Here is a 27,445-nt window from a genome sequence, read left to right as displayed (position 1 = left end):
CATTTAATAGCACTGTTCTGGGGGTTTGTAAACTTATGACTGTCACAGCCTCTAGCAACCAGGCATCACAAACCCATAAATGATTTGACAGGGACTGCTCGAGAACCCTGCGCCACCTGAAGGCGGCTTTGAAGTAGTCACCAAGGTACGGGCATCTGATCAGAAATTGTAGGCAGGTTTATAAGCTGGCTCAAAAGGTGTGTAAATATAATCTACAGGAATTGGCCTGGGAGGAGCTCTGTCAAGCTTATGAAAGGAGGGATAGCTCTCTTTTGTGGAGCGTTGTTAATAGACCTTATTTTACTGAGGGCTCTGGTCCACTCTTATGTCATCATATCTCAGAGCCACAGTGGGTGGATCATTTTGAGGGTATTCATAATCGACTCTGGTGGGGGGGGGTCTCTAAACTTCTGTTGCACCTGTTACAGTTGGTAACCTGGTGGTCCTTACGTTAGATGAAGTCACACAAAGCATTCTTGCCCTGTCCAGCAACAAGGCCCCGGACAGCATCCCGCCAGACCTATTCCAAGTAAATATAAAGGTCTTGGTCCCTATATTAAAGCAGGTCCTAAATGCGGTTGCACAGGATGGGCTGTTACCCTTTTGGTCTACTGCTGTGATTGTCCCATATTTGAGAAGTGGGATAGAGAGAACCCACAATGTTACCGGCCAATTTCCTTACTGGACCCTACCGTCTAGGTCTTGGGGAGGGTGATTATAAATAGGTTGTGTGATTGGGCAGAAGAAAATAATATTTTAAGTGACGTCCAGTATGGCTTTAGGACTGGGAGGTCGACTTCAGACCAATGCTTGAACCCCCATTTAATTATTACTAAATACATGGTGGCTCGGTCTGAATCTTTACATTTTTCATTAATGGACTTGACGTCTGCTTTTGATAGGATGAACTGACTGAAACTCTGGATCTTGCTCAGCGAGATGGGGTTGATCCCAGTATTGTGGCTCTCTTAGCTGACCTCCACTTAACGACCTAAGCCTTGGTGCGTTTTTCTCAGGGAGCAGCGTGTACCTGGTAATTTTTAACGAGCTGTGGAGTTCGTATGGGGTGCATACTTGCCCTTTTTTTGTTCACCTTGTACGTGAACGGGCTGGAGTCTGCGCGTTTACCAGTTTCGGCTGCCTGTACTAAGATTGGTGACAGATTTCTCCCTGTTTTACTATACGCAGACAACCTGGTCCTGATGGCTCGGACGGCACAGGGGTTGGACTTATTGCAGGCCAAATATGTGTCTTTCATGGGGCTCCTGGGCCTGTCTGTTAACTTCTCGAAGTCCTACGTAACTGTAGTGGGCCCCAAATCAACAAGTAGCAAGACCTTTAAGGTATCCAATCCTACCGTGAGCAGAGTTAAGGCCTTCCTTTAATTGGGTGTTTTATTAGATGCTAACAATTGTTGGAAACCCCTGGTTGAGGCAAAAAGATAGTCTGTATAAACTATGTGGGTGGTTATTAGTTTTGGACATAAGCTTGGGTCCAGGGTTGCCATGGACCCAAGCCTATGTGCAAAACGGAATCTTCTGAAACTCTATCAGGCTAATTGCAAAGCACAGCTGCGTTATGGTAGAGAGATCTGGGAGTATGTCAAGTTGGATCAGATCCAAACAATGGAGAATCATTTTTTGCTTGAGTTGGTCCAGGTCCCTCAGTCTACCCCAGCATTTTCTGTGCATGCGGAGCTTTGGCTTGATCATGTTTCGGGCCTGATATCTTTAAGTCCGATCGTGTGCTGGATCAGCGCTGATTTGCATATCGCCATTGTCTAACCCAGGGTGGTGTGGAGTGGAAAAACGATGGATTTGGGCCCAGATCTTTGGACTGGGGTGAGTGTGTGACATTGATCCACATTCTGTCCATCACTGTTGTGTTTGCAATTACCGCTCTAAGTGTACTGGGGATGCTCAGACGTGAGTCCCAGGCACTCCACACCACTGGAGTCAAGCTAGCCGGGCTGATGAGAGGTGTTACCTCGAAACCGGTCCGGTCCTCGGATGCTTGATTCCGTTCTGGGACGGACATGGCTTTTGTAGTTCGGACTGGACTGTTCCCATGGGGCACAGGGTCAGCGCTGATTTGCATATCACCATTGTCTAACCCAGGGTGGTGTGGAGTGGAAAAACGATGGATTTGGGCCCAGATCTTTGGACTGGGGTGAGTGTGTGACATTGATCCACATTCTATCCATCACTGTTGTGTTTGCAATTACCGCTCTAAGTGTACTGGGGATGCTCAGACGTGAGTCCCAGGCACTCCACACCACTGGAGTCAAGCTAGCCGGGCTGATGAGAGGTGTTACCTCGAAACCGGGCCGGTCCTCGGATGCTTGATTCCGTTCTGGGAAGGACATGGCTTTTGTAGTTCGGACTGGACTGTTCCCATGGGGCACAGGGTCAGCGCTGATTTGCATATCGCCATTGTCTAACCCAGGGTGGTGTGGAGTGGAAAAACGATGGATTTGGGCCCAGATCTTTGGACTGGGGTGAGTGTGTGACATTGATCCACATTCTGTCCATCACTGTTGTGTTTGCAATTACCGCTCTAAGTGTACTGGGGATGCTCAGACGTGAGTCCCAGGCACTCCACACCATTGGAGTCAAGCTAGCCGGGCTGATGAGAGGTGTTACCTCGAAACCGGGCCGGTCCTCGGATGCTTGATACCGTTCTGGGAAGGACATGGCTTTTGTAGTTCGGACTGGACTGTTCCCATGGGGCACAGGGTCAGCGCTGATTTGCATATCGCCATTGTCTAACCCAGGGTGGTGTGGAGTGGAAAAACGATGGATTTGGGCCCAGATCTTTGGACTGGGGTGAGTGTGTGACATTGATCCACATTCTGTCCATCACTGTTGTGTTTGCAATTAGCGCTCTAAGTGTACTGGGGATGCTCAGACGTGAGTCCCAGGCACTCCACACCACTGGAGTCAAGCTAGCCGGGCTGATGAGAGGTGTTACCTCGAAACCGGGCCGGTCCTCGGATGCTTGATTCCGTTCTGGGAAGGACATGGCTTTTGTAGTTCGGACTGGACTGTTCCCATGGGGCACAGGGTCAGCGCTGATTTGCATATCGCCATTGTCTAACCCAGGGTGGTGTGGAGTGGAAAAACGATGGATTTGGGCCCAGATCTTTGGACTGGGGTGAGTGTGTGACATTGATCCACATTCTGTCCATCACTGTTGTGTTTGCAATTACCGCTCTAAGTGTACTGGGGATGCTCAGACGTGAGTCCCAGGCACTCCACACCACTGGAGTCAAGCTAGCCGGGCTGATGAGAGGTGTTACCTCGAAACCGGGCCGGTCCTCGGATGCTTGATTCCGTTCTGGGAAGGACATGGCTTTTGTAGTTCGGACTGGACTGTTCCCATGGGGCACAGGGTCAGCGTGGATTTGCATATCGCCATTGTCTAACCCTGGGTGGTGTGGAGTGGAAAAACGATGGATTTGGGCCCAGATCTTTGGACTGGGGTGAGTGTGTGACATTGATCCACATTCTGTCCATCACTGTTGTGTTTGCAATTACCGCTCTAAGTGTACTGGGGATGCTCAGACGTGAGTCCCAGGCACTCCACACCACTGGAGTCAAGCTAGCCAGGCTGATGAGAGGTGTTACCTCGAAACCGGGCCGGTCCTCGGATGCTTGATTCCGTTCTGGGAAGGACATGGCTTTTGTAGTTCGGACTGGACTGTTCCCATGGGGCACAGGGTCAGCGCTGATTTGCATATCGCCATTGTCTAACCCAGGGTGGTGTGGAGTGGAAAAACGATGGATTTGGGCCCAGATCTTTGGACTGGGGTGAGTGTGTGACATTGATCCACATTCTGTCCATCACTGTTGTGTTTGCAATTACCGCTCTAAGTGTACTGGGGATGCTCAGACGTGAGTCCCAGGCACTCCACACCACTGGAGTCAAGCTAGCCGGGCTGATGAGAGGTGTTACCTCGAAACCGGTCCGGTCCTTGGATGCTTGATTCCGTTCTGGGAAGGACATGGCTTTTGTAGTTCGGACTGGACTGTTCCCATGGGGCACAGGGTCAGCGCTGATTTGCATATCGCCATTGACTAACCCAGGGTGGTGTGGAGTGGAAAAACGATGGATTTGGGCCCAGATCTTTGGACTGGGGTGAGTGTGTGACATTGATCCACATTCTGTCCATCACTGTTGTGTTTGCAATTACCGCTCTAAGTGTACTGGGGATGCTCAGACGTGAGTCCCAGGCACTCCACACCACTGGAGTGAAGCTAGCCGGGCTGATGAGAGGTGTTACCTCGAAACCGGGCCGGTCCTCGGATGCTTGATTCCGTTCTGGGAAGGACATGGCTTTTGTAGTTCGGACTGGACTGTTCCCATGGGGCACAGGGTCAGCGCTGATTTGCATATCGCCATTGTCTAACCCAGGGTGGTGTGGAGTGGAAAAACGATGGATTTGGGCCCAGATCTTTGGACTGGGGTGAGTGTGTGACATTGATCCACATTCTGTCCATCACTGTTGTGTTTGCAATTACCGGATTAAGATCTGGAGCAGGACGGAGCTGAAGCTAAGCCCCTTGATTTGCGACGACTGTTTGGCTCTCGATCGGGTAACTAGCATACCTTGGATTGCTCATGTTAGGGCAGCCTTTTTTTCATAGGTAGGCTTGATATTTTTATTAACCCTACCTCTCTCTGTTCGCGTGCTGGGGAGTGTCAAAAGCTTGTTTTGGAATGCTCTTATTTGGAGAGAGAAGGTTTAGAACTCCAGAAGCCTTCAGATAGGGGCCACATGCTTTCAAAAATGGTGCAGTGCATGGAGCCGTATCTGGGCTTGGTTCGCTCACAGCACGACAGGTTCTTACTGGCCAGGATCAGGGTAAATCAATTGCACCATATCTTGGCAACCCCCTGTGGGTGGGTTCAGTCTGAGTTAAGGGCGCCCTGCGGCTGCGATAATGTGTGTCCGCAGGATATGCTCCATTTTATAATGTTTTGCTCTTTCTTCAGCTGGCTGAGGAAGCGTTTTTCAATCCCCTTGCTGAAATCTTTGAATTTCAAACCAGTTAGGCCTTCCATGATGGTTTCCACTGAGTATGTGATTTTTAATGTTTCATCCTTTTTACAAGCTGTTTGGGTGCCAGGAAAACGAGACCTTATTGATTGTTTTAATGATCTTTGTTTATATGAGTAATCCTATTGTTTTATTTTTCATCATTCATGAAATTGATATTATTGCCCTTGACTTCTATTCTGTTATGGTGATTTTACTTACCGAATAAAGGTTTATATTGATTGATATTTTTTCATACAGTGTTACTTTCCAAAAGACAGTGACTACTGGTTTGGTAGGACCATTTAGATTACTTTTGAAGTTGAGAAACAATCGGTAAACTGTTCAGAAACACTTGAAATTACTTTTAGAGTACTTTTGGATTAGTTCGAGCTTACTTTTCTAGTTTGGCATGGAACACACTCCTAACACAGTTTAAGCAATAAAGGACATCGATAAACAGGTATACTCTTGTGAAGGTACTAAGTTACTTTTTGTGCAGAAAAAGAAGTTCAACTTGAAAGAATTTTCTGAGAAAACCCACCATTCAGTCCAATGGAGAAAAATGAAGTGTTAAGTTTACACTTAAGTAAACGGTTTCAGGGTTGGCGTTTTGGAGGGTAGAACCAAGGTTCCCCAAGGTTCAGGTTGGCACTTAATGGGCACCACCAGTGGCACTAGGGCGGCCAGGTGCAGAGTGCCAATGTAAGCTAATGGGGTTGGCGGCTGCTCGCGGGCAGGCCACTCGGTCTTGGGACCCAAACTCCTAGGGTTAAGTTAAGGGCAAAGGAGGTCCCAGGGTGGCAGCAAGTCCACCAGCAGCACAGGAGCGGATAGGTGCAGGGTGCTCAGCAGGTGTTGGAAGCCCAATGCTTTCTTATGGAGGATGTCGGTCGCAGAAAAGCACTGCAGGCTGGAGCCAGGAGACTGGACGAAGGGAAACAATGACTGGAGGATGAAATTGAAGAGTTGCTGGACACCAGGACACCATCAGTCGGGTACCTCAGGACTCAGGAGCTGAGGGGGTAGGGGTATCCTTTTGTGTCTGGTTATTCTCACAGGTTACGGTCGCGGTCCGAGGGACACTTCAGGATGCGGCTGTAGGCGTCGAGGAGGAGGTCATTGGAGGTCATCCAACGTGGGAACACAGGTCAGGATCGCTGAGGGGACCTCGCTGGAGTTTTGGGCCACTCTAACTCGGTCAGTGGGCGTCGGGTGCAGAGTGGTGAGGACTCGCTGATCCGGCTGGATCTGGAGTCTTGGCTTGGTCTTGGAAAAATCCTGTGTCCATAGGAGATCAGAGTTCTTTGGAAAGGCAGGGCAGGTAGGTCCCGGGGGTCTGGAGACTGCTGGCTGCAGGACACGCTTGTTTCAGCTTGCAGGGGTTTCAGAGCAGGAGACAGGTCAATACGGCTGTGGTCAAAGCAGTTGTCCTCCTCTTCTTCTGCAGCACAGCTCTTCGGTCCTTCTTCTTCCTGTCATATTGAATCTGAAGAGGCAAGGTTCAGGTGTGCCCCTCAATACTAGATTTAGAGGCGTTAGAAGGGTGTGCAAGTTGGGACTAATGGTTCCCTTCCCTGGATTGTCTACACCCCCTAGTATGCCACCAATCGTAGGGGGACACGGGCCTCTTCCTGATTGGATGGGTGCCCCCATCTCCAAGATGGCGGAGACTGGGGAGTGGCCTTCACTTCGCCTCCCCCCACCTGAGGGGTGGGGATGGCAAAGGGGGGCACACCTCCCTTCCTACGTGCCATGGCCCACCACACTGCCTATGGCATGGATAAGTTACCCCTCCAGCAGGCCTTACAGCCCTAAGGCAGTCTGCACCATACCGCAGGCGAGGGCATAGCTGCATGAGCAATATGCCACTACATTGTCTGCGCCATTCACAGACATTGTAAGTGCAATAAAGCCATATTGAGTACATACATGGGCTGGGAGTTTGTCAACATGAACTCCACAGCTCCCTGTTGGCTTTACTGAAGACTGAAGTTTGGTATCAATTTTATTTTGCTTCCAGCTGACTTCAAAATGAGAGCGTTCCCAGGAAAGAGGAATGCAGTGTGCCTTCTTCATGGAGCCTGCCTGTGCCCTTTTTTTTTTTTTTACATTTTATTTTATAGCCATCTCAAAAGGTATCTTGTTCTGCAGCTGCTCAAAACATTTGCTTTTCATTCATGGGGCACAAAGTTCGCGATTGTCAGGATGGGTGGATGCATGAATGATTCTAAAATCATGTTTGAAAACTATTATTTACCCCCCCAAAAAACTGCTCTTGTTTAATCTGATGTCCACGTACTACTAAGATGAAGCAGTTCTACATGTGAGTTAAATTCTGTAATTTTTGCAGAAATGTTTTCATCTTTAACACGTGTTTTGCAAAATGTCTTTACAAATGAAGGTGGCCCGAAAGTTAAGTGTGCGGGACACTCTTGTATCTTACTTTATTTCACATCGATTAACTTGTAACTAAATGCTTGCCCTTTTTCAATGGGGGACCCCATGCAAAGTACAAGAGGTCACACTGATCTACTAAGATGAAACAGTTCTGCATGTGAAAGAAATACATTTTTGGAATCTTTGCAGAGACGTCTTCATGTTTAACACATTAGTTGCAGGATGTCTTTAACAATGAAGGCTGTCCAAAAGTTAACTGTGCAGGACACCCTAGTTACCTTCTTTCTTTCACGTCGATAAACTTGTAAATAAATGCTTGCCTGTTTTGAAGAGGAGGCCCCATGCAAAGGTCAGAAGTGTGCTTGCGTTCCCCAGACTATAGAGCTACCGGAATGAAAGTTATAGATCATACAGCAGCACTGGCTACAGTGCAGCATAGCTTCAAGTAGTTTGAGCTAGTGGCAATGCAATAGCTTAAACTCTCGCAAATGCGAGACCTATTGCATCGTAAATATATATATATTTTTTTTTACTAGCGCCCAAGACACAAGCCAATTAAAAATATGTGCCGAGAGTGGGCGGGGTTTCAAGTCCATACTCTCATACTGCATGCCTCGCTGCAGAGCATGTGCTCACCACGCTCGACCTAAAAAAATGCTATAACGCAGTCAAGGCTGGCTGTGTCATGAACCTTTTTAGGTTTTGCCTACGCAATGCGTACGAAGTACGCATGCGCTAGCAAAATCTAATGATATCTCTATGTGGGGTCGGGTATCCGCCCCCTCCTCCCATTGGCTAGCTCCATAAATGGAGGCTAGCCATTGGTAGAGGGCTCTGTCTGTCAATCCCAGACCAGATTCGGGGGCGTTCCCGAGAATTTTTCCCTTTTGGCTACGTCACGCGACGTCAGCCGAAAGCCGGAACGCCCCCGAATCTGGTCCGACATGGACGAGTCACCGAAAAGGCTTCTGTTTTGGTGAGTGCTTTGTTTGCTGGGGCTAGGGGAGGCTCCCTCCCGCTACCCGTGTGTCCGTTCCCGCCTCCACCCCCCCCCCCCTCCTCTCCGTGTGTCCGTTCGGAAGCCGTCGTTGAGAGTGTCTGCTGGTTTCAGAAAGTATGCCCCTGCCATTCGTAATGCAAAGCATGCAATTAAAACAATGACTCTGAGGAATTAGATGCCCATGCAAAGATAATTAATCTCACTAGTTGGGACCAAACCGGGAAAAAAGTACACAACTCCTTACCTAAGAGAACATTTGAAAATAGTGTGCTGCGTTTATCTAAAACGGGGCACTTTGCACTGTATTTTGACTCCGCCTTCCTGCCGAAGGGAAGCAGCCGTCCTTCATACAGCCAGGGCCGCGCTGGGATTGGCCCAGCCGGCCGAGCCTCCGCCGTGTCATCGGGAGGAGGAGGAGTGGAGAGCAGCAAGCAGCCAGCGTCGTCTGTCCCGAGGCAAGGAGGAGCCCCGGGGAAAGAGCAAGTCCCGCCTCGGCCCCGGAACGAAGTCCAGGTGAGTGCTTTGTTTGCTGGGGCTAGGGGAGGCTCCCTCCCGCTACCCGTGTGTCCGTTCCCGCCCCCCCCCCCCCCCCTCTCTCCGTGTGTCCGTTTGGAAGCCGTATTGTAAAAAGGGGGACGCCATTCAGCTGTCCGCGATGCACATAAACAGAAGGTAGGACTTCAGATGTTACCCAAGCGAATTATTGCTTTTTAAACGCACAGTTTTTATTAATTTATAGGGTGCCATGGTTTGGCGTGACGTGCTTTTTATTTTTACACTAACTTTGTTTGAAAAGGGCAGAACAGGTTTCTTTTTACGTGCTCCTTGGAGGATTTTCTCTTGGCTGTTTAGCTAATGGTTGAGTGATGTGCATATATAAGCACGGATTTACTGGAGTGCATTATTTTATTGTGCTATGCAATCCTGCCTGCTTCCAGAGTACTAATGTACATGTTATGCAAATACAAAGTGCTCAAATCGGCACCTCTGTGACATTCCATGCTGTGACTTGTAGTGCTTTTGCAATCTTCTTAGATGCTGTTTTGATCACTTGATTGCCCAACAACCTAATATTCTGAAGTGTGTTGTGTTGTTAACCTACTTGGCAGAGAATAGCTGCGGCTGCCTCAAGCCGTCATTTTAAAACCTAGAGCTTTTGTTGACACGTTCTCAATTATTTGATTAGACATTAGAAGCATAATGCAGTGCCTGCGGGCAAGGAGGGCCCCCCAATCCTTCAAGGGTTTGAAGGGGCATAATCCTTCAGGGGCCCTCATTCAGCCCAACGCTAGTGAATACCAGTGAGATGGGATACTCGCCGGCACTCATTACCCCTGGAGGGTTCATTTTGTGTTACTGCATTGTAAACGACTTCAAATATCTCCAGTGTTATTATAAAAGCAAAACTTGCGAAATTTACGACTGTGCGGTGATAAATTAAATTTACATTTAGATACTTGGAGTTTGCGATTTTTTTGGCTTCCGATGGATTTTATTAAATCTAATCTATTTTTTTTTTAACACCTGGCGGGCGTCGGGGGTTGAGTGGGCCGCATTAATCGCTAAGACTACAAGACTCAACTGCTATTCTGAGCTAACACCGCGGTAAAAATATGAGCAGGCTCGGTGACTGAATTGTGCGTACTAATCTCGCATTTGTCCCAGTTTCACCATTAACCTGGCGGGAAACAGCAGAAACTTAAAGCCGTCTCAAGAATAACAGAGTAAAAATACATGGACACTTCTTCAGCATAAAGTGTCCAAAATAGCGGTAAAAAGGAGTTGAGAATGAACTGTTTAGCCGCGGATGGACACTTCCCTCGCTGCAGCAGTAATCTTGGCTGTTATCCGGTGACACACAGTGGGAATTTACTTCCTGTCAGGAAACGCTGTTTTGTCAGTGTATTATCTCACTGAGGCGACCACGAGTGAACAATAGTGTATTACAGTATTAGAACAACAAGCGTCATACGCTAAGCCAACATTGTCCTTATCCTGAATACTATCATCAGAGCGAACGCTGGCCGGGCTCCAGGGCCGCACGCTAGTCAGGGCCCCGTGGGGCTCTAGACAAGCAAAGATGCTGCTAGTGCTTCGGCATGTTGTAAGTTCATAGGCAAGCCCTGAAAGATACAAAAATAAACCAGGAAGGACCGAGACAATGCTGCACGCCCGACGTGCAATAGCAGTCTTAAAATTGATGACACTGAATTACAGCATTGGTTAGTAACTTTAGACAACAGCTTTTGTATTTATTTATTTTGTATGTCTTCTTTCTTTGTTGATCTCACTCTATTGAGGCTGGATTTTATTGGATGTGTTATTTTATGGTTTGTACTGCTTTTATGGTTTTTATTCTTAAAATTAAAGAAAGTTTATATTGATATTGAACTTTGGGCTAATAAACAAGTCACTAGTGTTATTTAGCTAATGGCTAATAAATAAACTAAAATGTATTTCCCAGTCTGTGCATAGTGTCCATGTGAGAGACCACAGTGTGCAAGACTGAGTGGGAAAGATGGTGTGTGGGTGTGTGAGAGAATGAGAGAGGCAATGTCTGTGAGAGATTGACCTCCTAAATGCGGTAAAAGTGATGTCCCTCAGCCGCCTCCTGCCCTCCTCTCCCACTCCACCTCACCTCTGCCGTTACCAACATCTGCGCGTTCATTTCACTCACATCATTCTCCCCTCCCCTAACAACACACGCCTCCACCATCCACGCCGTGCCCAACACCATCATGGCAGCCGGCCTGGCCACCGTGCTCATCAACCTCCTCGCAGGGAAGGCGAATCAGGACTCGCTGGACGAGGCGCACTAGCCCCGCCGGAAGCAGCTGATAGAGCCGCTCTCGTCGTATCCTTCTTATCCGCCTTCCCCATGCTAGTTGCCGTCTTCTTGATCTGCGTGCTGAAGGATAGCCTGGAGGAGTCGCTCAAGGTGGGCCTGAAGAACGGCATCCGCTTCTACAAGGACACGGACATGCCCACCGCTGCTACCAGAAGCGGATGGTGGATAAGCTGCAGATGCCCGCAGTGCTGTAGCAAAGTAAGTCGCACGTCATGGGGAGTTTAAAACATAATGGCTAAGCGTATACAGTACTATGTGGGGTACGGGTGGCTTCCCAGGTCCGCTGTCTGTTCTTGTGCAGTATGCTGTCCTGCCAATGCTGGAAGCGTTATGCTGATAACGTGCACCGTTTGCCACGACTGAAAATGTAAATAAAAAACCTGCATACTTTTCTCTCTTTCCTTCTGCTGCAAAACTTTAGTTATCTTTATGGGGCCATCTGTTTGGCCCCCCATAAAGATAAAGCTTTTGCAGCAGAATGAAAGCAAGCCAGTCTGTCCAAGTGGGACGGACGAAAAAGAGAAAAGAATAAGTCCCATTCAAGGGAGACGCCGGTGTCTTCAGGCTGGCCTCAGGCCTGGGTGCTGGCACTTGTACGGACGGGCAGGCTGGGCCCCGGGCCGCAGGTTTCTACACTGAATAGTCAGTCACTCAGCATCTCTGCATTCCCGTCGCTGGAGCCCGCCCACTGACGGAAGGCGGGCAGAGTAGCCAGGCCTGAAATCCAAGACAAGCACGATTAACATTGGAAAGACGCCCAAACATGCGCTAGTTCTACCACAACAAGCCCAACGATAGGTACGAGGGAAGCCAAGGACAGTATTAAAACGACTTTACTTTCCGGCTAAAATACTAACAAAGATACTCACCATGCAGGCCCTCTCCCAGCCTGCCCTCTCCCGGCCTGCCCTCTCCCAGCCTGCCCTCTCCCGGCCTGCCCTCTCCCGGCCTGCCCTCTCTGTCGGCCTGCCCTCTCTGTCGGCCTGCCCTCTCTGTCGGCCTGCCCTCTCTGTCGGCCTGCCCTCTCTGTCGGCCTGCCCTCTCTGTCGGCCTGCCCTCTCTGTCGGCCTGCCCTCTCTGTCGGCCTGCCCTCTCTGTCGGCCTGCCCTCTCTGTCGGCCTGCCCTCTCGCGGCCTGTCCTCTCCCGGCCTGTCCTCTCCCGGCCTGTCCTCTCCCGGCCTGTCCTCTCCCAGCCTGTCCTCTCCCAGCCTGTCCTCTCCCAGCCTGTCCTCTCCCAGCCTGTCCTCTCCCAGCCTGTCCTCTCCCAGCCTGTCCTCTCCCAGCCTGTCCTCTCCCAGCCTGTCCTCTCCCAGCCTGCCCTCTCCCAGCCTGTCCTCTCCCAGCCTGTCCTCTCCCAGCCTGTCCTCTCCCTGCCTGTTGTCGTGTCCCGGCGGCAGCAGGCATGAGCGTGCACTGCGTCCCCGAAGTAACAGCCCTAAAGCAAGCAAGAAGTACGCCCCCCTCCCACCAATCCCTGTTAGGTAGTGGAAACTGTCCAAACTGGGGTGCAGACAGACCCTCTCACCTTTCGGCCTGGTACCACTGCACCAGCCGCACCACTTCCCTACTGACCGTTCTCCACTTCAGCCCCGTCTAAATTACAATTCATGCTTGTGACCCTTTTGCCTGCTTGTGCTTGTTTTCATGACCCTGTTGCCTGATTGTGCCTCCGTGTGCCCCTGTTGCCTGCTTGTGCCTCCGTGTGCCCCTGTTGCCTGCTTGTGCCTCAGTTTTCGTGCCCCTGTTGCCTGCTTGTGCCTCAGTTTTCGTGCCCCTGTTGCCTGCTTGTGCATCCGTTTTCGTGCCCCTGTTGCCTGCTTGTGCCTCTGTGTGCCCCTGTTGCCTGCTTGTGCCTCTGTGTGCCCCTGTTGCCTGCTTGTGCCTCTGTGTGCCCCTGTTGCCTGCTTGTGCCTCCGTGTGCCCCTGTTGCCTGCTTGTGCCTCTGTGTGCCCCTGTTGCCTGCTTGTGCCTCAGTTTTCGTGCCCCTGTTGCCTGCTTGTGCCTCAGTTTTCGTGCCCCTGTTGCCTGCTTGTGCCTCAGTTTTCGTGCCCCTGTTGCCTGCTTGTGCCTCAGTTTTCGTGCCCCTGTTGCCTGCTTGTGCATACGTTTTCGTGCCCCTGTTGCCTGCTTGTGCCTCTGTGTGCCCCTGTTGCCTGCTTGTGCCTCTGTGTGCCCCTGTTGCCTGCTTGTGCCTCAGTTTTCGTGCCCCTGTTGCCTGCTTGTGCATCCGTTTTCGTGCCCCTGTTGCCTGCTTGTGCCTCTGTGTGCCCCTGTTGCCTGCTTGTGCCTCTGTGTGCCCCTGTTGCCTGCTTGTGCCTCCGTGTGCCCCTGTTGCCTGCTTGTGCCTCCGTGTGCCCCTGTTGCCTGCTTGTGCTGTGTGGGTTTGTGTGGAGGGCTCTGTGTAGCTGTGTGTGTGGGAAGCTTTGTGTGGGTGTGTGTGTGTGGGGCTGGGGGGCTGTGTGTGTGGGGGGCTCTGTGTGGGTGTGTGTGTGGGGGGGTGTGTGTCATTTGCGAGAGATAAAGCTAGTGGCATTGTAAATGGCAATGCCATTTATTTATGTTAAAAAAACATAAATAAAAATGTCAAGAGCAATGCCAAAAGCTCTAACTTTAACAAAGGCAAAACCATTGCATTGTAAATGCTTGTTAGGTTTTGCCTGGCGAAAAGATGCGCTCTGCGCATCTTTTTCGCGCAGGCGAAAACCTGATGAGAACTGTAGTGTGGGTTTGGGTCGGCCCTCGTCATTCATTGGCTGGCTCCATAAATGGAGCCTAGCCATTGGACGAGGGGCCTGTCCGTCAATGCCGGACCAGATTCGGGGGCGTTCCCGAGATTCTTTGGCTTTTGCCGACGTCACGCAACGTCAGCCGAAAGCCGGAACGCCCCCGAATCTGGTCCGGCCGGGCCGCAAGCAAGCCGGAAGTCCCGCCGCCGCTCTTTCTATGCCAGGGGAAAAGTGCCCAGGAGAAAGGAGTGCGGCTGCCAGCGAGGCCCCGGTGCAGGAGAGCCCCGCCCGCGGCACCCGAGAAGAGAGCCCAGGCCCCGGCAGAGGAAGGACACCGCAAGCGCCCCCGCCGCCTCCTGGGAGCAGTCCGGTGAGTTTTCAGGTTCTCCGTGTCCCTCCTCCCGCCGTCCCCCCTCCCGCTCTCCCCCCTCCCGCTCTCCTGGTTTGGATGGCTCCAAGAGGACGTGTTATTTTGAGAGGACCCTTAATTGATACAGAAAATACATTTTTAATCTGGTTCTCATCAAATGTTTATCCCCTTTGATGTCATTCAGTAGCAGCTCTCAAGGAAATTGTCATTACCGTTATTAGGGATCGGATTATGCACCCTCATACTTTTTTTATTTTAATTTTATTTTTTAGATATGGGCTGCTACCAACCACTTTTGAGATGGTTTCTAGAAACATCTTAAATGTTGTAGGGAAGCAGGTTTCTTTACTTAAAACCCACATCCCACTCTACGAACTAATGGGTTTAATCATAATGTTTACAAGAAACAGTTAACTTTTGCATGACAAACACTCTGCACACCCCTCTCTCTTAAGGACCTCGAGCAAGGAATAAATAAGCTTCTTGTCGCCAACTAGCACCATACAAACCAATCCTATAAATGGTAAACATTTCCAATACTTATTCTCCCCAAGCCGAGATTTTGTAGTGGTTTCCATTATTTGTTGTGTTCATTCGTTACAGAAATGTTGCACAAATCAAGCTAGTGGACCTCTTTGCATTGAAAATAGAACACACACTATTTTCTTTCTGTGCATTTACTATTTTGCAACAATTTTAAATTAAACAGTCGACCCAAGATAACTATTTGATGTCGATCAAGGTTGTACAGAAATAGCATAAGTATTTTTTTTCACCTCATAGTGAGTAATTAGTAGCATGCGTTTGTAATAACATATCTGCTCGTTTATCTTATACTACCGCCTACAGAGCGTTTTTGCACGTTATAAAATGTGCATCCAAGGCACTTGTAGGGTATACAGTTTTTTGTAGTGTGTACACACTTTTCAGCTTTTTCTTGGATCAATGTGTAATCAATCTCCTTGAACAACTGAGGCAGATTAGTATTTGCATGCAATGATGTGTAGAAAAGGTACACTTAATGACTATATAACACTTAGCAAATTCGCAGGGTGTGCAGATTCACACAATTTCTTCTTGTAAAAATTATGCATATTTTACTAAATTCGTTTTGCTGGTAGTGTGCTTGAAATACCATATCTGATGGTATACCTCACCCTTGAAAGTCATGCATGATAGTTTCATGAGGGTGGTTCAAATGGGAAAAAATATCTTCTTAGCAGCATGTAGGAGTTTTTGAGTTCTGCTCACTCAACCCGCAGTCGAAAAGTAAGCAAACAAGTGCAACCTCCTTTCATGACACGTTGAAAGCGTTGACAAAGTATTATACAGTTCTTTTTAACTTGAGAGTAAGCACCTAGGACTGGTGGCGGAGGAGAAGAAACAGTAACTGCTTCTGTTGTTCTTATGTTGTTCCGTGTGGTCCTGACTTCCTCCCGGAGCCTGGTAATGAAAGCCTTCGAGGTTGTGAAATGAGGCCCATGAATCTGCTACGATATCATGTGAATCTGCATTCACCCAAACAGCGGTTACAACATTCTACCTTTTTTCTGGTATATGTCTTTGTCTTGTAGGTCCTATTCACTTCCTGCCATACCCCCTGTATTTTATAACTTGATCACTTATGTGATATTTGCATTAACTTCCCTTCCTTTTACTGATGTGATTTTTTTTGTCGGTCAATTTCATGTTCATATTTGTTTTTCCTCGCCCTTTCTGTTCTACTACACGTGGTGTAAATTGCTAAATTGCTCTTTTACACTATCCACATATGTGCTGCACGTTGTAAATGTCTGGATTGCTCCTGCCCATACCATATCTCACAGTGTAAATTAATTTATGTGCATTTTCCCCTTTCCACACCATATCCTATTCAGTGTACACCAATCCCCTTCGTCACAGCACATCACATCCTGTGTACACGGATATGTGCTGGTATAGCCCGCCTTCATATATCAGCCCCCTGCGGAGTATATATGAATATATGTTCGTATCTCGTCGCCATACAGTATCCCTGCAGTGTGTATTAATAAATGATTGTCCTCGTCGCCATACCATTCTCATGTAGTGTATACACCATGCCTTACTCTCCACTGTATGTCAACCTGTGTCCGTATCCCCCCCATACTAAATTCAGCCAGTGCACACTAATCTCTCTTCATTCTCGTAGCTTACAGTATTTGTAAATGTGTATCTATATTATTATTTCTTAATCCACATCCTTCCCACTGCTCATTATTTGTACGTCCTTGTGTTATTTCTCAATGCCATACTCCCTGAGATGTTTATTAGTATAAGTGCCTATAACATTTATCCCTATAGCTCCGTATAGGTTTTATCCACACCATACATTCAACAGTATTTCCGCAAATGTCATTTTTCCCATACTGTATCCTTAGTGCCATTCCTCCTCATATCTCGTGTAAAGCATATTAATAATATATATGCCTATATTCCTTCGCCCGTACCACACTGTAATGATCGATCCAGCCGTGTATAGTATCACGTGTGTGTACTTCCCTTCCTATGGCCCTTATTGCGGGTATGTACATGCAGTCCCTCCATTACTTCCATTTCTTTGGTCCTGCTTCACCCTTGTCAACACTCAATGTAAACGTGCGCGGTTATTTCCTATACGTCGCCCCAGCAGTATATTTCTAGACATGTGTTCACATGTCGATCCCCGCAGTGAGCATCTGCTCGGTTCCCAGCCCTGTCTTTGGAATCTTTTTTGAATCTGTATTTTTCTTTTGGCGCGTCCCGCGGAGCACGGCGTAGTGTCGTTTCCTGCCCACTTCCTTTCCTCGCAGTCTATATTCACGGTTGCATCTTGCTCTTGGGCAGTGTTTATTCACGGTTGCATCATTCTCTTGGGCAGTGTATAGGGCAGTCTATTTTCACGGTTTTATCTTGCTCCTGGGCAGTGTACAATGACCTCAGCAGCATATACATGCTTGTCCTTGCCCCACGCTCCCATGATGATCTCAGCAGCATATACATGTGCTTGTGTTCAGCCCACGCTCACAAGATGATCTCAGGAGCACATACATGTGCTTGTGCTCGCCCTACACTAACATGATCCCCGCAACTAATAAAAAGTATCCTGTGCTCACACTCTTGATTACTAGCTGATCACACCTTCGTACACACACACTGTTCTTTAAAGTGTGTTGACATGTTTGCGCTCACATGTTGTTCTGCAGTGCATACCCATGTTTGTGCTCACCGTTCTGCCTAAACGCCCTTCCTGGCAGTGTGTATCTACCTCTGATCACATGTTGATCCCAGCAGCGTATTTATAAGTTAGAGCTCACCTTCGTGCTGACATGATGTATGTATGTGTGTATATATATATATCTCAGTGGTCGCACTTTGATTCCAGCAATGTAAATACACTTTTGTTGTGCTTTCCTTCGTGCTCGCATGCTGTATCCTCTTTCGATGTAGACTCTCCCAGAGACTGTTTTTAGACCATGCACTACTTGAGCTTCTTACATGTCACTATATGACACTATATTACCTTCTCCTACCACTCTCCAGTGTCACCTGCGTAACTGCCTTTATTCATTCTCCAGTGCGTTTGTGTGCTTAATACACGTATCATTACGAACTCTCGTCCTTTTCATTTACGTGACCCCCTTCTATTTGCCTGTAACTACGCTTGGGCTCGGGCTTGCAGTGTGTGTGGGGGCTTGCAGTGTGTTGGGGGGGCTTGCAGTGTGTGTGAGGGCTTGCAGTGTGTTGGGGGGGCTTGCAGTGTGTGGGGGGGGGCTCGCAGTGTGTGGGGGGGCTCGCAGTGTGTGGGGGGGCTCGCAGTGTGTGGGGGGGGCTCGCAGTGTGTTGGGGGGCTCGCAGTGTGTTGGGGGGCTCGCAGTGTGTGGGGGGCTTGCAGTGTGTTGGGGAGGGCTCGCAGTGTGTGGGGGGCTCGCAGTGTGTGGGGGGGGCTCGCAGTGTGTGGGGGGGGCTCGCAGTGTGTGGGGGGGGGCTTGCAGTGTGTGGGGGGGCTCGCAGTGTGTGAGGGCTTGCAGTGTGTTGGGGGGCTTGCAGTGTGTTGGGGGCTTGCAGTGTGTGGGTGTGTGTGTGGGGGGCTCTGTGTGGGTGTGTGTGTGGGGAGGCCTCTGAGTGTGTATTGGGGGGGCTCTCTGTGGGTGTTTGTGTGTGTCATTTGCGAGAGATCAAGCTAGTGGCATTGTAAATGACAATAGGACTGTTATCCTAAGCACTCTGTTTTCTGTGGAGTTTATCCGTTTTTATGATTCTAGAGGTTGGTGCCTCAGTCGTCGCACGTAGTCAAAGAACGTGCCTAGTATAACAAGTGAATGTGGAGGTTAGAGAACTAGCCTCAAGACTTGGCGCCAAATTTCTCAATTAAAATTCACGGTGATCGAGGTGATTCAACAGCGCCCCGACATGGATCCAATAAAACAACGACTGAGAGCTGAATACTATTGGATAAAAAGACTGAACTCTGCACACCCATTAGGGTTGAATGATAGGATTGAACATTCTTGGGTTCTATAATTGGACTGATTTTGAAGCATTGTCTTTTGCAACATACTGTACCCCGTATTCAAGTGGTAACGTATATTTTCAATGTCGACTATATTTCTTTCACTTTATGTTTAATTTCATTCACCAAGGTAACCTTTTACTGTTCATCACATTGGCATTGAATTTAAACCATTCTGCAGTTATTTCGAGTGTTATGGTTAACATAGAATATCACGTAGCTTTGTTTCCGTGATCCGCTTTGTTTTGAAGCCAGTCTACTCATTTCACGTGTCCCGCCGGCCGCATCACGATTGGATGCGACCGCGGGCACGTGATCGAGCTTTCTGCCTATCAGGACTGTTGATCCTTCGCGGTCAATTTCATCCAGAATCCTTCCGAGACGCGCTTCGCGTCCCATTTCACGTAAGTCCTCGAACTCAATGTAACTATGAAATATGCCATGAAGTTTGAGTTTAGGAGTTCAATGTGATTGACTATCCTGTTTACATGCTTATTCAGTCCTGATTACCATGAGTTATCGAGCAGATTGTAACACAATCCACAGATCACGTTTAAAGTCGATATGAGGCATAGCAATGTGATGTTGACTTACAGAGAATATTGTGTTGTTTTACATGATAGAGAGTGACTAATCTGGTCCTGTCTGATTTTCCTTCACAGACCCCTGACGAAGGGTCATGTTTGTTGGTTTGACCCGAAATGCATTGGGTGTATTGAAAAATGGATTATACATTGATTGTATGCATGACATAAGAAGGTTATTATGTCTGTTATAAACATCATGGATTATTTCACCAGAAAATTCGTTTCAAAATGAACATAAATCAATCAAATAAACTGAAGTAAACCAATAAGAAAACGTTGTTTTTCGTTGCAAATTTGGCGCCAAGTCTTGAGGCTAGTTCTCTAACCTCCACATTCACTTATTGTAAATGACAATGCCATTTATTTATGTTAAAAAAAACATAAATAAAAATATTGTCAAGAGCAATGCCAATAGCTCAAACTTTAACAAAGGCAAAACCATTGCATTGTAAATGCTTGTTTTCTTTACTTTCCGCTAATATATATCACGCATTGACCAGACCTGTTGGCTTTCCCAATGCTGCTTATATCTCTGTTTTTTTAGACTCCCTTTCCTGTTTCTGTGAGATAAACTGTTTTTATGAACCTTTGTTGAGTCCAGAAATGCTTTTGTTTTTGTATCTTAAATTGCATGTGTCCACAATGCCCCTCCATGGAAACTAGACTTCAGCCTTCTTTCTCGCGGTTCTAGGTGATAAATGTTCAGCTTCTTTTGTGTTTATAAAAAAAAAAAGGTTTTTCGGGTAACCTTTGTACACAATTATCAGAAATCAGAGCAGCAGGAGTCACGTTTGATGTCTCTTTGCAAGCTAATTTGCGGAAGCAAAGAATTGTGCATTAGAAAACAACCTTGAAACCGCAGTTTTAATGGTTTCCAGGCAAAACCTGAACAAAAGATAGGCTTTCATCTAAATGTTTCGTAGAGCCAGGTAGTTTTTCTGATCTATGCAGTTATTAGTTGTCATTGTGCACCATTAAACTAAACTCTCGACAAACTACATTTGTCTGGAGGTCTTCTTAGTTGAATCATCTGCAACTTATCGGGTATCAAATTGTAAACCTACAGTAAAAGTAACTAACATTAAAGTCAGACAAATACCAGCAAGTGTTTAGGGCATAACATTTCTGGTTTGTTGTACCCCATCTTTTTTGCCTACCGCCATCTGGACACAAAAGAGGCAGAAAGGACTTAAAAAAAAGTAAATGTAGGAAAGAGAGCAAGGAAAGTAGAAGACTAGGGAAAAATTAACAGAACTGTTAATGAGATAGGGAGAGGCTTAGGGGAGGAGTAAGGAATAGGAAGAAACTAGAGGTAGAGCGTAGGAGAGTTATGGCAAAGGATTGAGTTGGATGGGTGATAAATCAGCCTGATAATGGGCACAGAAGGTTGACGGGGCGGGGTGATTATGGTCCCATAAAGTAAACCAGAAAAAGGATAACCGGTAATGCATTTTGTTAGTTGCGTTGTTGTAGGAAGCTGGTTCTGTATATACTATACCACCATGAGGTATAATGTGCACAGAGTCCAGTGAAACCCCAAAGTTAGGCAGAGGTAAAAGTAGATAGCACCTTACTCTATATTTGTGGTAGTGTCGGCAAGCAGTAAGGCTTTATCAGAGGGTAGTGTTAAGCATTTGTTGTACTCACTCAATCAGCAAATGATGTCACACACTCAAAGACTGAACTCGGATCAATTTGATTGGTATACAAATATTATTTAGTTATATTTATTTACTAGAACCAAGCAAGCCTAGGACAGATAAGTGTAAATGGTACTTTTCAAGCCAAGTTGAACAATACAAACAAGCTGAATTAAAAAACAGACTTCTTTACAGGTTTATAAAAACAATTTGAATACCGTTAAAATTACTGTTAGATTACTTTAGTATACTGTACAGATTACTTTGTTCAAGGCATTTGAGTTCTAGTTCACATGCTTTGCATAGCCTGCCATCTAGTGTTGGGTCCAGATGTTTGCACTTTGTTTTTCTTTGAAGAAGTCTTTCCCAGTCACGAGGTAGGTGACTCCTCCTTTCGGTGATAGTGTGCATGGACATGCCCTCCATTGTTAGATTCGCTTTTTCCGCCATCGCGTTCGGATTTTAATTGCGTCACTCCAGTTTGACACCATTTCTCTGGTTCCCCTCGACACACAATCCACTGCCCTCTAGGGTATTGTTTCTCAATCGTGTTTTCCATTCTCCGCGTATCATTTCGACTCAAGGTCTTCGATCGTAAAACTCATGGAGGGCCATTGGGCCTCCCCCCGTCCAGCTCGCTAGCAGTCGATGGAACGGACTCCATTCAAAATTTGTCCCGGGTGTCGCGCTAAGTTCCCGCTTACCGACTTGCACGAAGTGTGCAATTTGTGTTTATCGCCGGAACACGACTAACAGGACTGCGACGCGTGCCGATCATTTTGATCGTCTGGTTCAACGTCACGAAATGCAACACCGAAGCTGCTCAGCACCGGACATCTTCAGTGAAGCTTCAGATCGAGAAGAGTTCCACGCTCAAAGAGCCGAAGAGGAAGCAGAACACATCTTCGTGTCCGAGGCAAACTCCGACATGGAAGAACAGGAGCAAGTAACACCGGGTCAGCGTACCGTGAGTATAGATACCTCCCTGCCCCAACACTTGCCAAGGAATAAGGCTCCGGTCCTTCCTTTGCCCTTGGGCCAAGGTTGGCACCGAGATAATGTTTTGGATGCCCCGCCCTCAGGCCGATGCCGAAACACAAGGCAAAGCCTTCCAGCTCAGGATCGAGTCGCCCCCTTGCTGCGGCCGAACTGCGAAGTCGAAGCACGTCGTCGTTGCCACCATCTCGCTACAGAAGAGTAAATATTCAGAGCCGAAAGCTTCGGGGCCGAAACATTCGACACCAAAAACTACGCTGCCCTAAGAAAAAACGACTTTACCATCAAAAGAGCCTTGTTTTGAAGTTCCGCCGGTAAACACTGGTCCGAAACAAAAGTAACTGGTCTACCATCCAGACGCTGGCCATATTCACCCCAAACTACCAGAAAAGAGGAAAATTGGCTTTATAGGAGGACTACTACATTCCTTTAACCCTTCTCTTCCTTATATTGCACCTCCTTCACCTACTGACCCAAATTTGCTTATCACACCCACAAATTCTCCACAGCCACTATCACCTGATCCACAAGATGAGGGAGATGGGGATAGGCCACAAGACATTAATAACCCATGGGAGGAATATAGACAAACACAGAAACCTCTCCCTAACCATTTATTAGTCAATAGGTCATAGATCCTAAATAAGAAAGCAGTATCATTGTCACACAGAACAGTTATTTATAAAGTTATTTTTATTATTATTGTTCTATCAAAAGATATCATTTTTATAAAAGTATACCCTACCCCTGTCTCTGTGAAGCGCTCTGATATCTGTAAGGATCTTGTTTGCGCTATATAAAACTTTGAATGAATAAATAAATAAATAAATAAATACGTAAATTTATTTATGTAGAAACAGACATTCTTAATACAAAAGCAGAAAGACCCCAAAGTGAGAACAATACAAAAATACAAAAAACGTAAAGACACAATATTACACCACACATCACACAACCTTCAATCATACCATACACATCCCAGCAGTGCAAGACATAATTTAATTATGACACACTAACTTACAAAAAACAGAAAACAATTAGCACATTATACATAATTAATTATCATTAGCAAAATACACAAAATAATTTCAAGACTGAGAACAGCGCTGATGCGCGTTTCGGAGTGGAACCTTTTCCCACAGTTCCTTCGTCAGGGCGCAACTGATACAATTTTGCTTTACGGTCAGAGTTCCGTCAATGGATCAAAAACAATTCATCCAAGACGGTGGTAAGGGGTCTTTGTATCATAACATTCAAGGAGATGGGATCTGTGAGGATCAATGAAACAAAATTTCAATGATAAAAAAATGTTAAAGGGCACAATGGAGTAAAATGAAAAATGAGAAAAGGTAAGAAGTGCCATTAAGACCACGTGAAGAATGAACATAGGATCCATGGAACCAATCCACCCAGTGAAAAAGTTAAGAAAGAGAAATACCATGTGCAGAATAGTGTGGATACCAGTAACTCGAAAGTGGAGAGTGAGATTTAAGGCCATTACAAACAGTAGATAAAAAAATGTTATAGATATAAAGGTCCTCAATAAGACCTACTGTATAAATGCAACACTGAAACAACTTGACAATCCAAGGAATCTCGAATTCCTGAGACCATAAATCAGAAGAGGTCTGCTCTTGGTAGGGGGCTTAACAATCTGCAGAGAAAAAATTTATAACAACCACTAAGGACAATGGAAGACATAGCCACAAACTTTATTAGGGGGCTCAACAGGAGAGTAGAGTACTACTGACGATGATATAAGAAAGTGAGAATGGGCAAATTACTAATATTTGTATCCAAAGGAACAAAAATACATATGAATAAGGGTCCTGTGAGGGACCTGACATATGGTCATATGTCCTAGAATAAAAAAAGGATTCTAGATCTAACTGGCTATGAAAGACGATCAGAACAAAGTGATGAGATAAACTTACCCCCAAAACTGTAATGCTAATGGACGAAGAAAACCCCACAAGCTGGGCTTCTCCCTGAAGTAAAAAAGGTGCCTATCTGGCCAAGGTAATGATGATTAAAGAAACAAGAGGACCTGAATAATAAAATAAACCAGAAACAAGATATGAGTTTCCTAAAGTGATAGGGAACATGGAATTAAAGTCAGTACAGATAGAACAAATCATGAAGATATCATACATACTTACAAAAATATAAAATATCATGCAGGAGCTGGTACTGTATGCGTCCTGTGCTAGTCAAAAATAAAGATAGCATGCCCTATGAAAACCAGAAACCGGCACTATGCGCTTCTTGAATTAGACCTGGCGGAGCTAATGAAAAGAAAATGAAACATAATGAGGAAACTTTGCAGTAAGACACCAAACCTTCACAAAGAATCCAGAAGGGGCTCTCTCATACTGAATTCAACATACCTTAATTAGCCTCACTGGTCACACGAACGGGGAAAGGCATCCTCCGATGGAATCAGCAGAGGCAGTCCAAAAGAAAAGGTCCGTTTATAAAGGCAAAAAATAATCACAGAATGAATTGCACCTGAGAGTATTTCCGGTGAGAAAGCGTGGTGCGATGGAATGCGCACCAGAGTAGGGAACAAAATGGGCGCCATGTTCAAAGTAGAAGGAATAACGGTGGCCATTTTGGGATAGATGCAAAGTGGCGAATTCTGCGCTGCGCACACCTCTCTTCCTCACTTGTTTTCCCCACAGGTTCTCCCGCCGAAAGTGGGGAATCAGAACCAGTGGGGACCAGTTGCTGAGAGCAGCAAGTGGCCTGGGAAAGCTCACAAAGGCGGCAAACCTTTGAAGCTTCCCCTTTGTGAACCCTGCCCATCCTGGGGGAGGAGGCTTGGCACCTCGTCCCAGGATGTGCATTGTTTCAGGCCCCAGAGAGCAGCAGGCTCTCGACCCAGGGGTCCAGAAACATGTCTGATGTTGGCAGCTGAAAGCAGCCACTCAGCCTGGAAACTAGTGGTGGGTTAATTTTCTTGGGGCATTTCTAAGATGCCCTCTGTGTGCCTTTTTCATTAAATCCCACACTGGCATCAGTGTCGGTTTAATGTGCTGAGAAGTTTGATACCAAACTTCCCAGTTTTCAGTAAAGCCATTATGGTACTGTGGAGTTTGTAATGACAAACTCTCAGCACCATATACTCTTAATGGCATTACTGCACTTACAATGGCTATAGGGGTACAGGGCTCATGCACCTGTACCCTCACCACTGGTATAGTGAACCCAGCTAGAGGGTTGGCTGACATATGCCAGGGCAGTGGGTTGTGGGCATGGCACACAGGGACATGTGCCATGTTGACGTTTCACTTTGTTCTGCACCAAAACAGGCAGCCTGCAAAGGTAGTTTGTGTGTGTAAAGGCACAGCGCCAGCCGTTGGGGGCCTTCCCTGGAGACAGTGCCCTTGGTACCTGTGGTATCATTTACAGGGGACTGACCTTTGGCCAAAGAGTGCCAATCGAGTTTTGTTTTCAATGCAGTTTAGGAAAAGAACATAGGCCCTGGGTACCTGTTTGGCAGGAACCCAGGGCACACTCAGTCAAAGTACGTCAGCAATTTAGCAAAAAGTAGGGGCAACCATGCAAAAAGAGGGCACTTTCTTACAGTTGTTGGTTGGTAGGCTCCCAGGGACCAATAAAAATTCATTGTCAACATAGCTTGTAGTATTTGTAGGCCACAGTGCATTTATTTATTTGTTGTTGATTGATTGGGCTTCTGGGGACAGCTTAAAACACAATGTGAGCATAGCTTGTAGGATTTTTTAGGCCACAGTGCATATGACAAATCCTACCAGAAGGTGAAAAAGGACATTTGAAAGGCTGGCATTCATGCACATAACATTGACAAAAATGCTGCTCAGCTGTCCTGATCATTCCGACTCTTCACATCACTGTCCAACTTGAAACTAAACGGAATTAAAACCATCAGCTACAGTTAGGCAGAAACTTTGTGCTCAGCTCTGAGATCAGAAGTAAGTATAGGCACTTGACCCTGTAATTTCTGTTTTTTTGTTGTGTAGAGTGGCAAAGTAGAACTCATTTGCTACTCTGTGGTCACTTTGTGTTAGTTAAGTTCTTATCAGTGGCTCTATACAAGAAGACTATTTTGTTTAAACGTATTAATGATGGGGGTTATTTTTCTGCCTTGTCCCCACAGGAGCTTACTCCTGGGAAAAGGAAATTTGAGTTCAAGGAGAACCAGAGCAACTCATCACTGAAGAAACCAGATCCAAAAGAAGCAACTAAGGACCTTGCTCGGTCTAAAACCAGCCCAGTGCTTCCTCCGCCAAAGAAAATTAAAGGTGTGTTGGCGGACAACAACAATCTTGCTCTTTCGCTGCTCCCCAATACCACAGCATGTATCACCAGCATCAAACTTTATATTGCCTTTTTTTTCTAGAGTTAACCTTGAACACTAAATCACTAATTAAATTACCTTTAACATATTAGTCATGGCTAGCACATTTTTAATGGCTGCATTGATTTCGGTGATGCTTGCCAGAGTTGCTGTGTCACTTGCGAGCAAGTTTCTTTACCATTCTTGTTTAATTGGGTTAGTCCCCCAATATCTGCACTCCCAGTGTCTTGCTTTTTTCAGGACATCATTAAACCAAGATGTTTATATTTTTGATTCTTTTTTTTGTTAGTTGCGTTGTTGATTGCCATGCTCCTGAGCAGACTACAAAAATACAAGGAGAGCATAGGTTGGCAGGATTTGTTACAACAGTGCATTTTTTTAGAAATGGCAAAAGTAACGATCACTGGCAAAGCCAATTGGTTTTGCCTTTGCGAAAGCCATTGACGTCAATGTTTTTTAAAGATGTTGCCCAGCAGCGCAGGCTGTGGTGCAACATGGCTGAACGCAAAAAACAATTTGCTATCGCTATGGCATGGCCAGCGTTGGGCTCGTCCTAGCGGGGTTTTTTTTTGTTTACCTTATGCCTTGTTGCACAGCATCTCACGCTGATATGCAACATCTTTAAAACAACATTAACCAAATCAAATAGTTCTGCGGGAGCTATCTGGCTTGGTTATTGTTTTTTAAATATGGTGCACAGCAGCGTGACTCAAAGTAAATTAAAAAAAAGCGCTATAGCGCGGCTAGCTTTGAAGGTGTCATAGCTCTTTTGTTGTTGTTTACTTTATCATGTTGCACAGCATCCGGCACTGGTGTCAAACATCTTAAATAAAAATGTACAATGCCAATAGGTCTCACATAGGTGAAACCTATTTGCTTTGCCAATGCTTGTTACAGGTTGACATCGCTTCACTTCTCTGTCGAGGTCACTTCTCCTTGAATCTTTAGCAACCAGTTATTTATTTTTTATGTTTTTTACAAACTATAAGAG

The 27,445-nt window shown here is 46.6% G+C and overlaps 1 protein-coding gene across 2 annotated transcripts in view; it reads left to right on the top strand.

Annotated features, from left to right (window-relative positions):
* The window catches only part of XRCC1 (X-ray repair cross complementing 1), a 282,052-nt gene that overhangs the window by 120,463 nt on the left and 134,144 nt on the right, over nt 1–27,445 (top strand). For both annotated transcript variants that reach the window (XM_078655577.1, XM_078655578.1), the window contains exon 8: nt 26,254–26,398. In XM_078655577.1, the coding sequence (XP_078511703.1) occupies nt 26,254–26,398 (145 nt within the window). The remainder of the gene's footprint in view (nt 1–26,253; nt 26,399–27,445) is intronic.

This window comes from Lissotriton helveticus, chromosome 7 (genome assembly GCF_964261635.1).
Source record: "Lissotriton helveticus chromosome 7, aLisHel1.1, whole genome shotgun sequence".
Lineage (NCBI taxonomy): Eukaryota > Metazoa > Chordata > Amphibia > Caudata > Salamandridae > Lissotriton > Lissotriton helveticus.
This window is presented reverse-complemented; position numbering and strand designations above follow the sequence as displayed.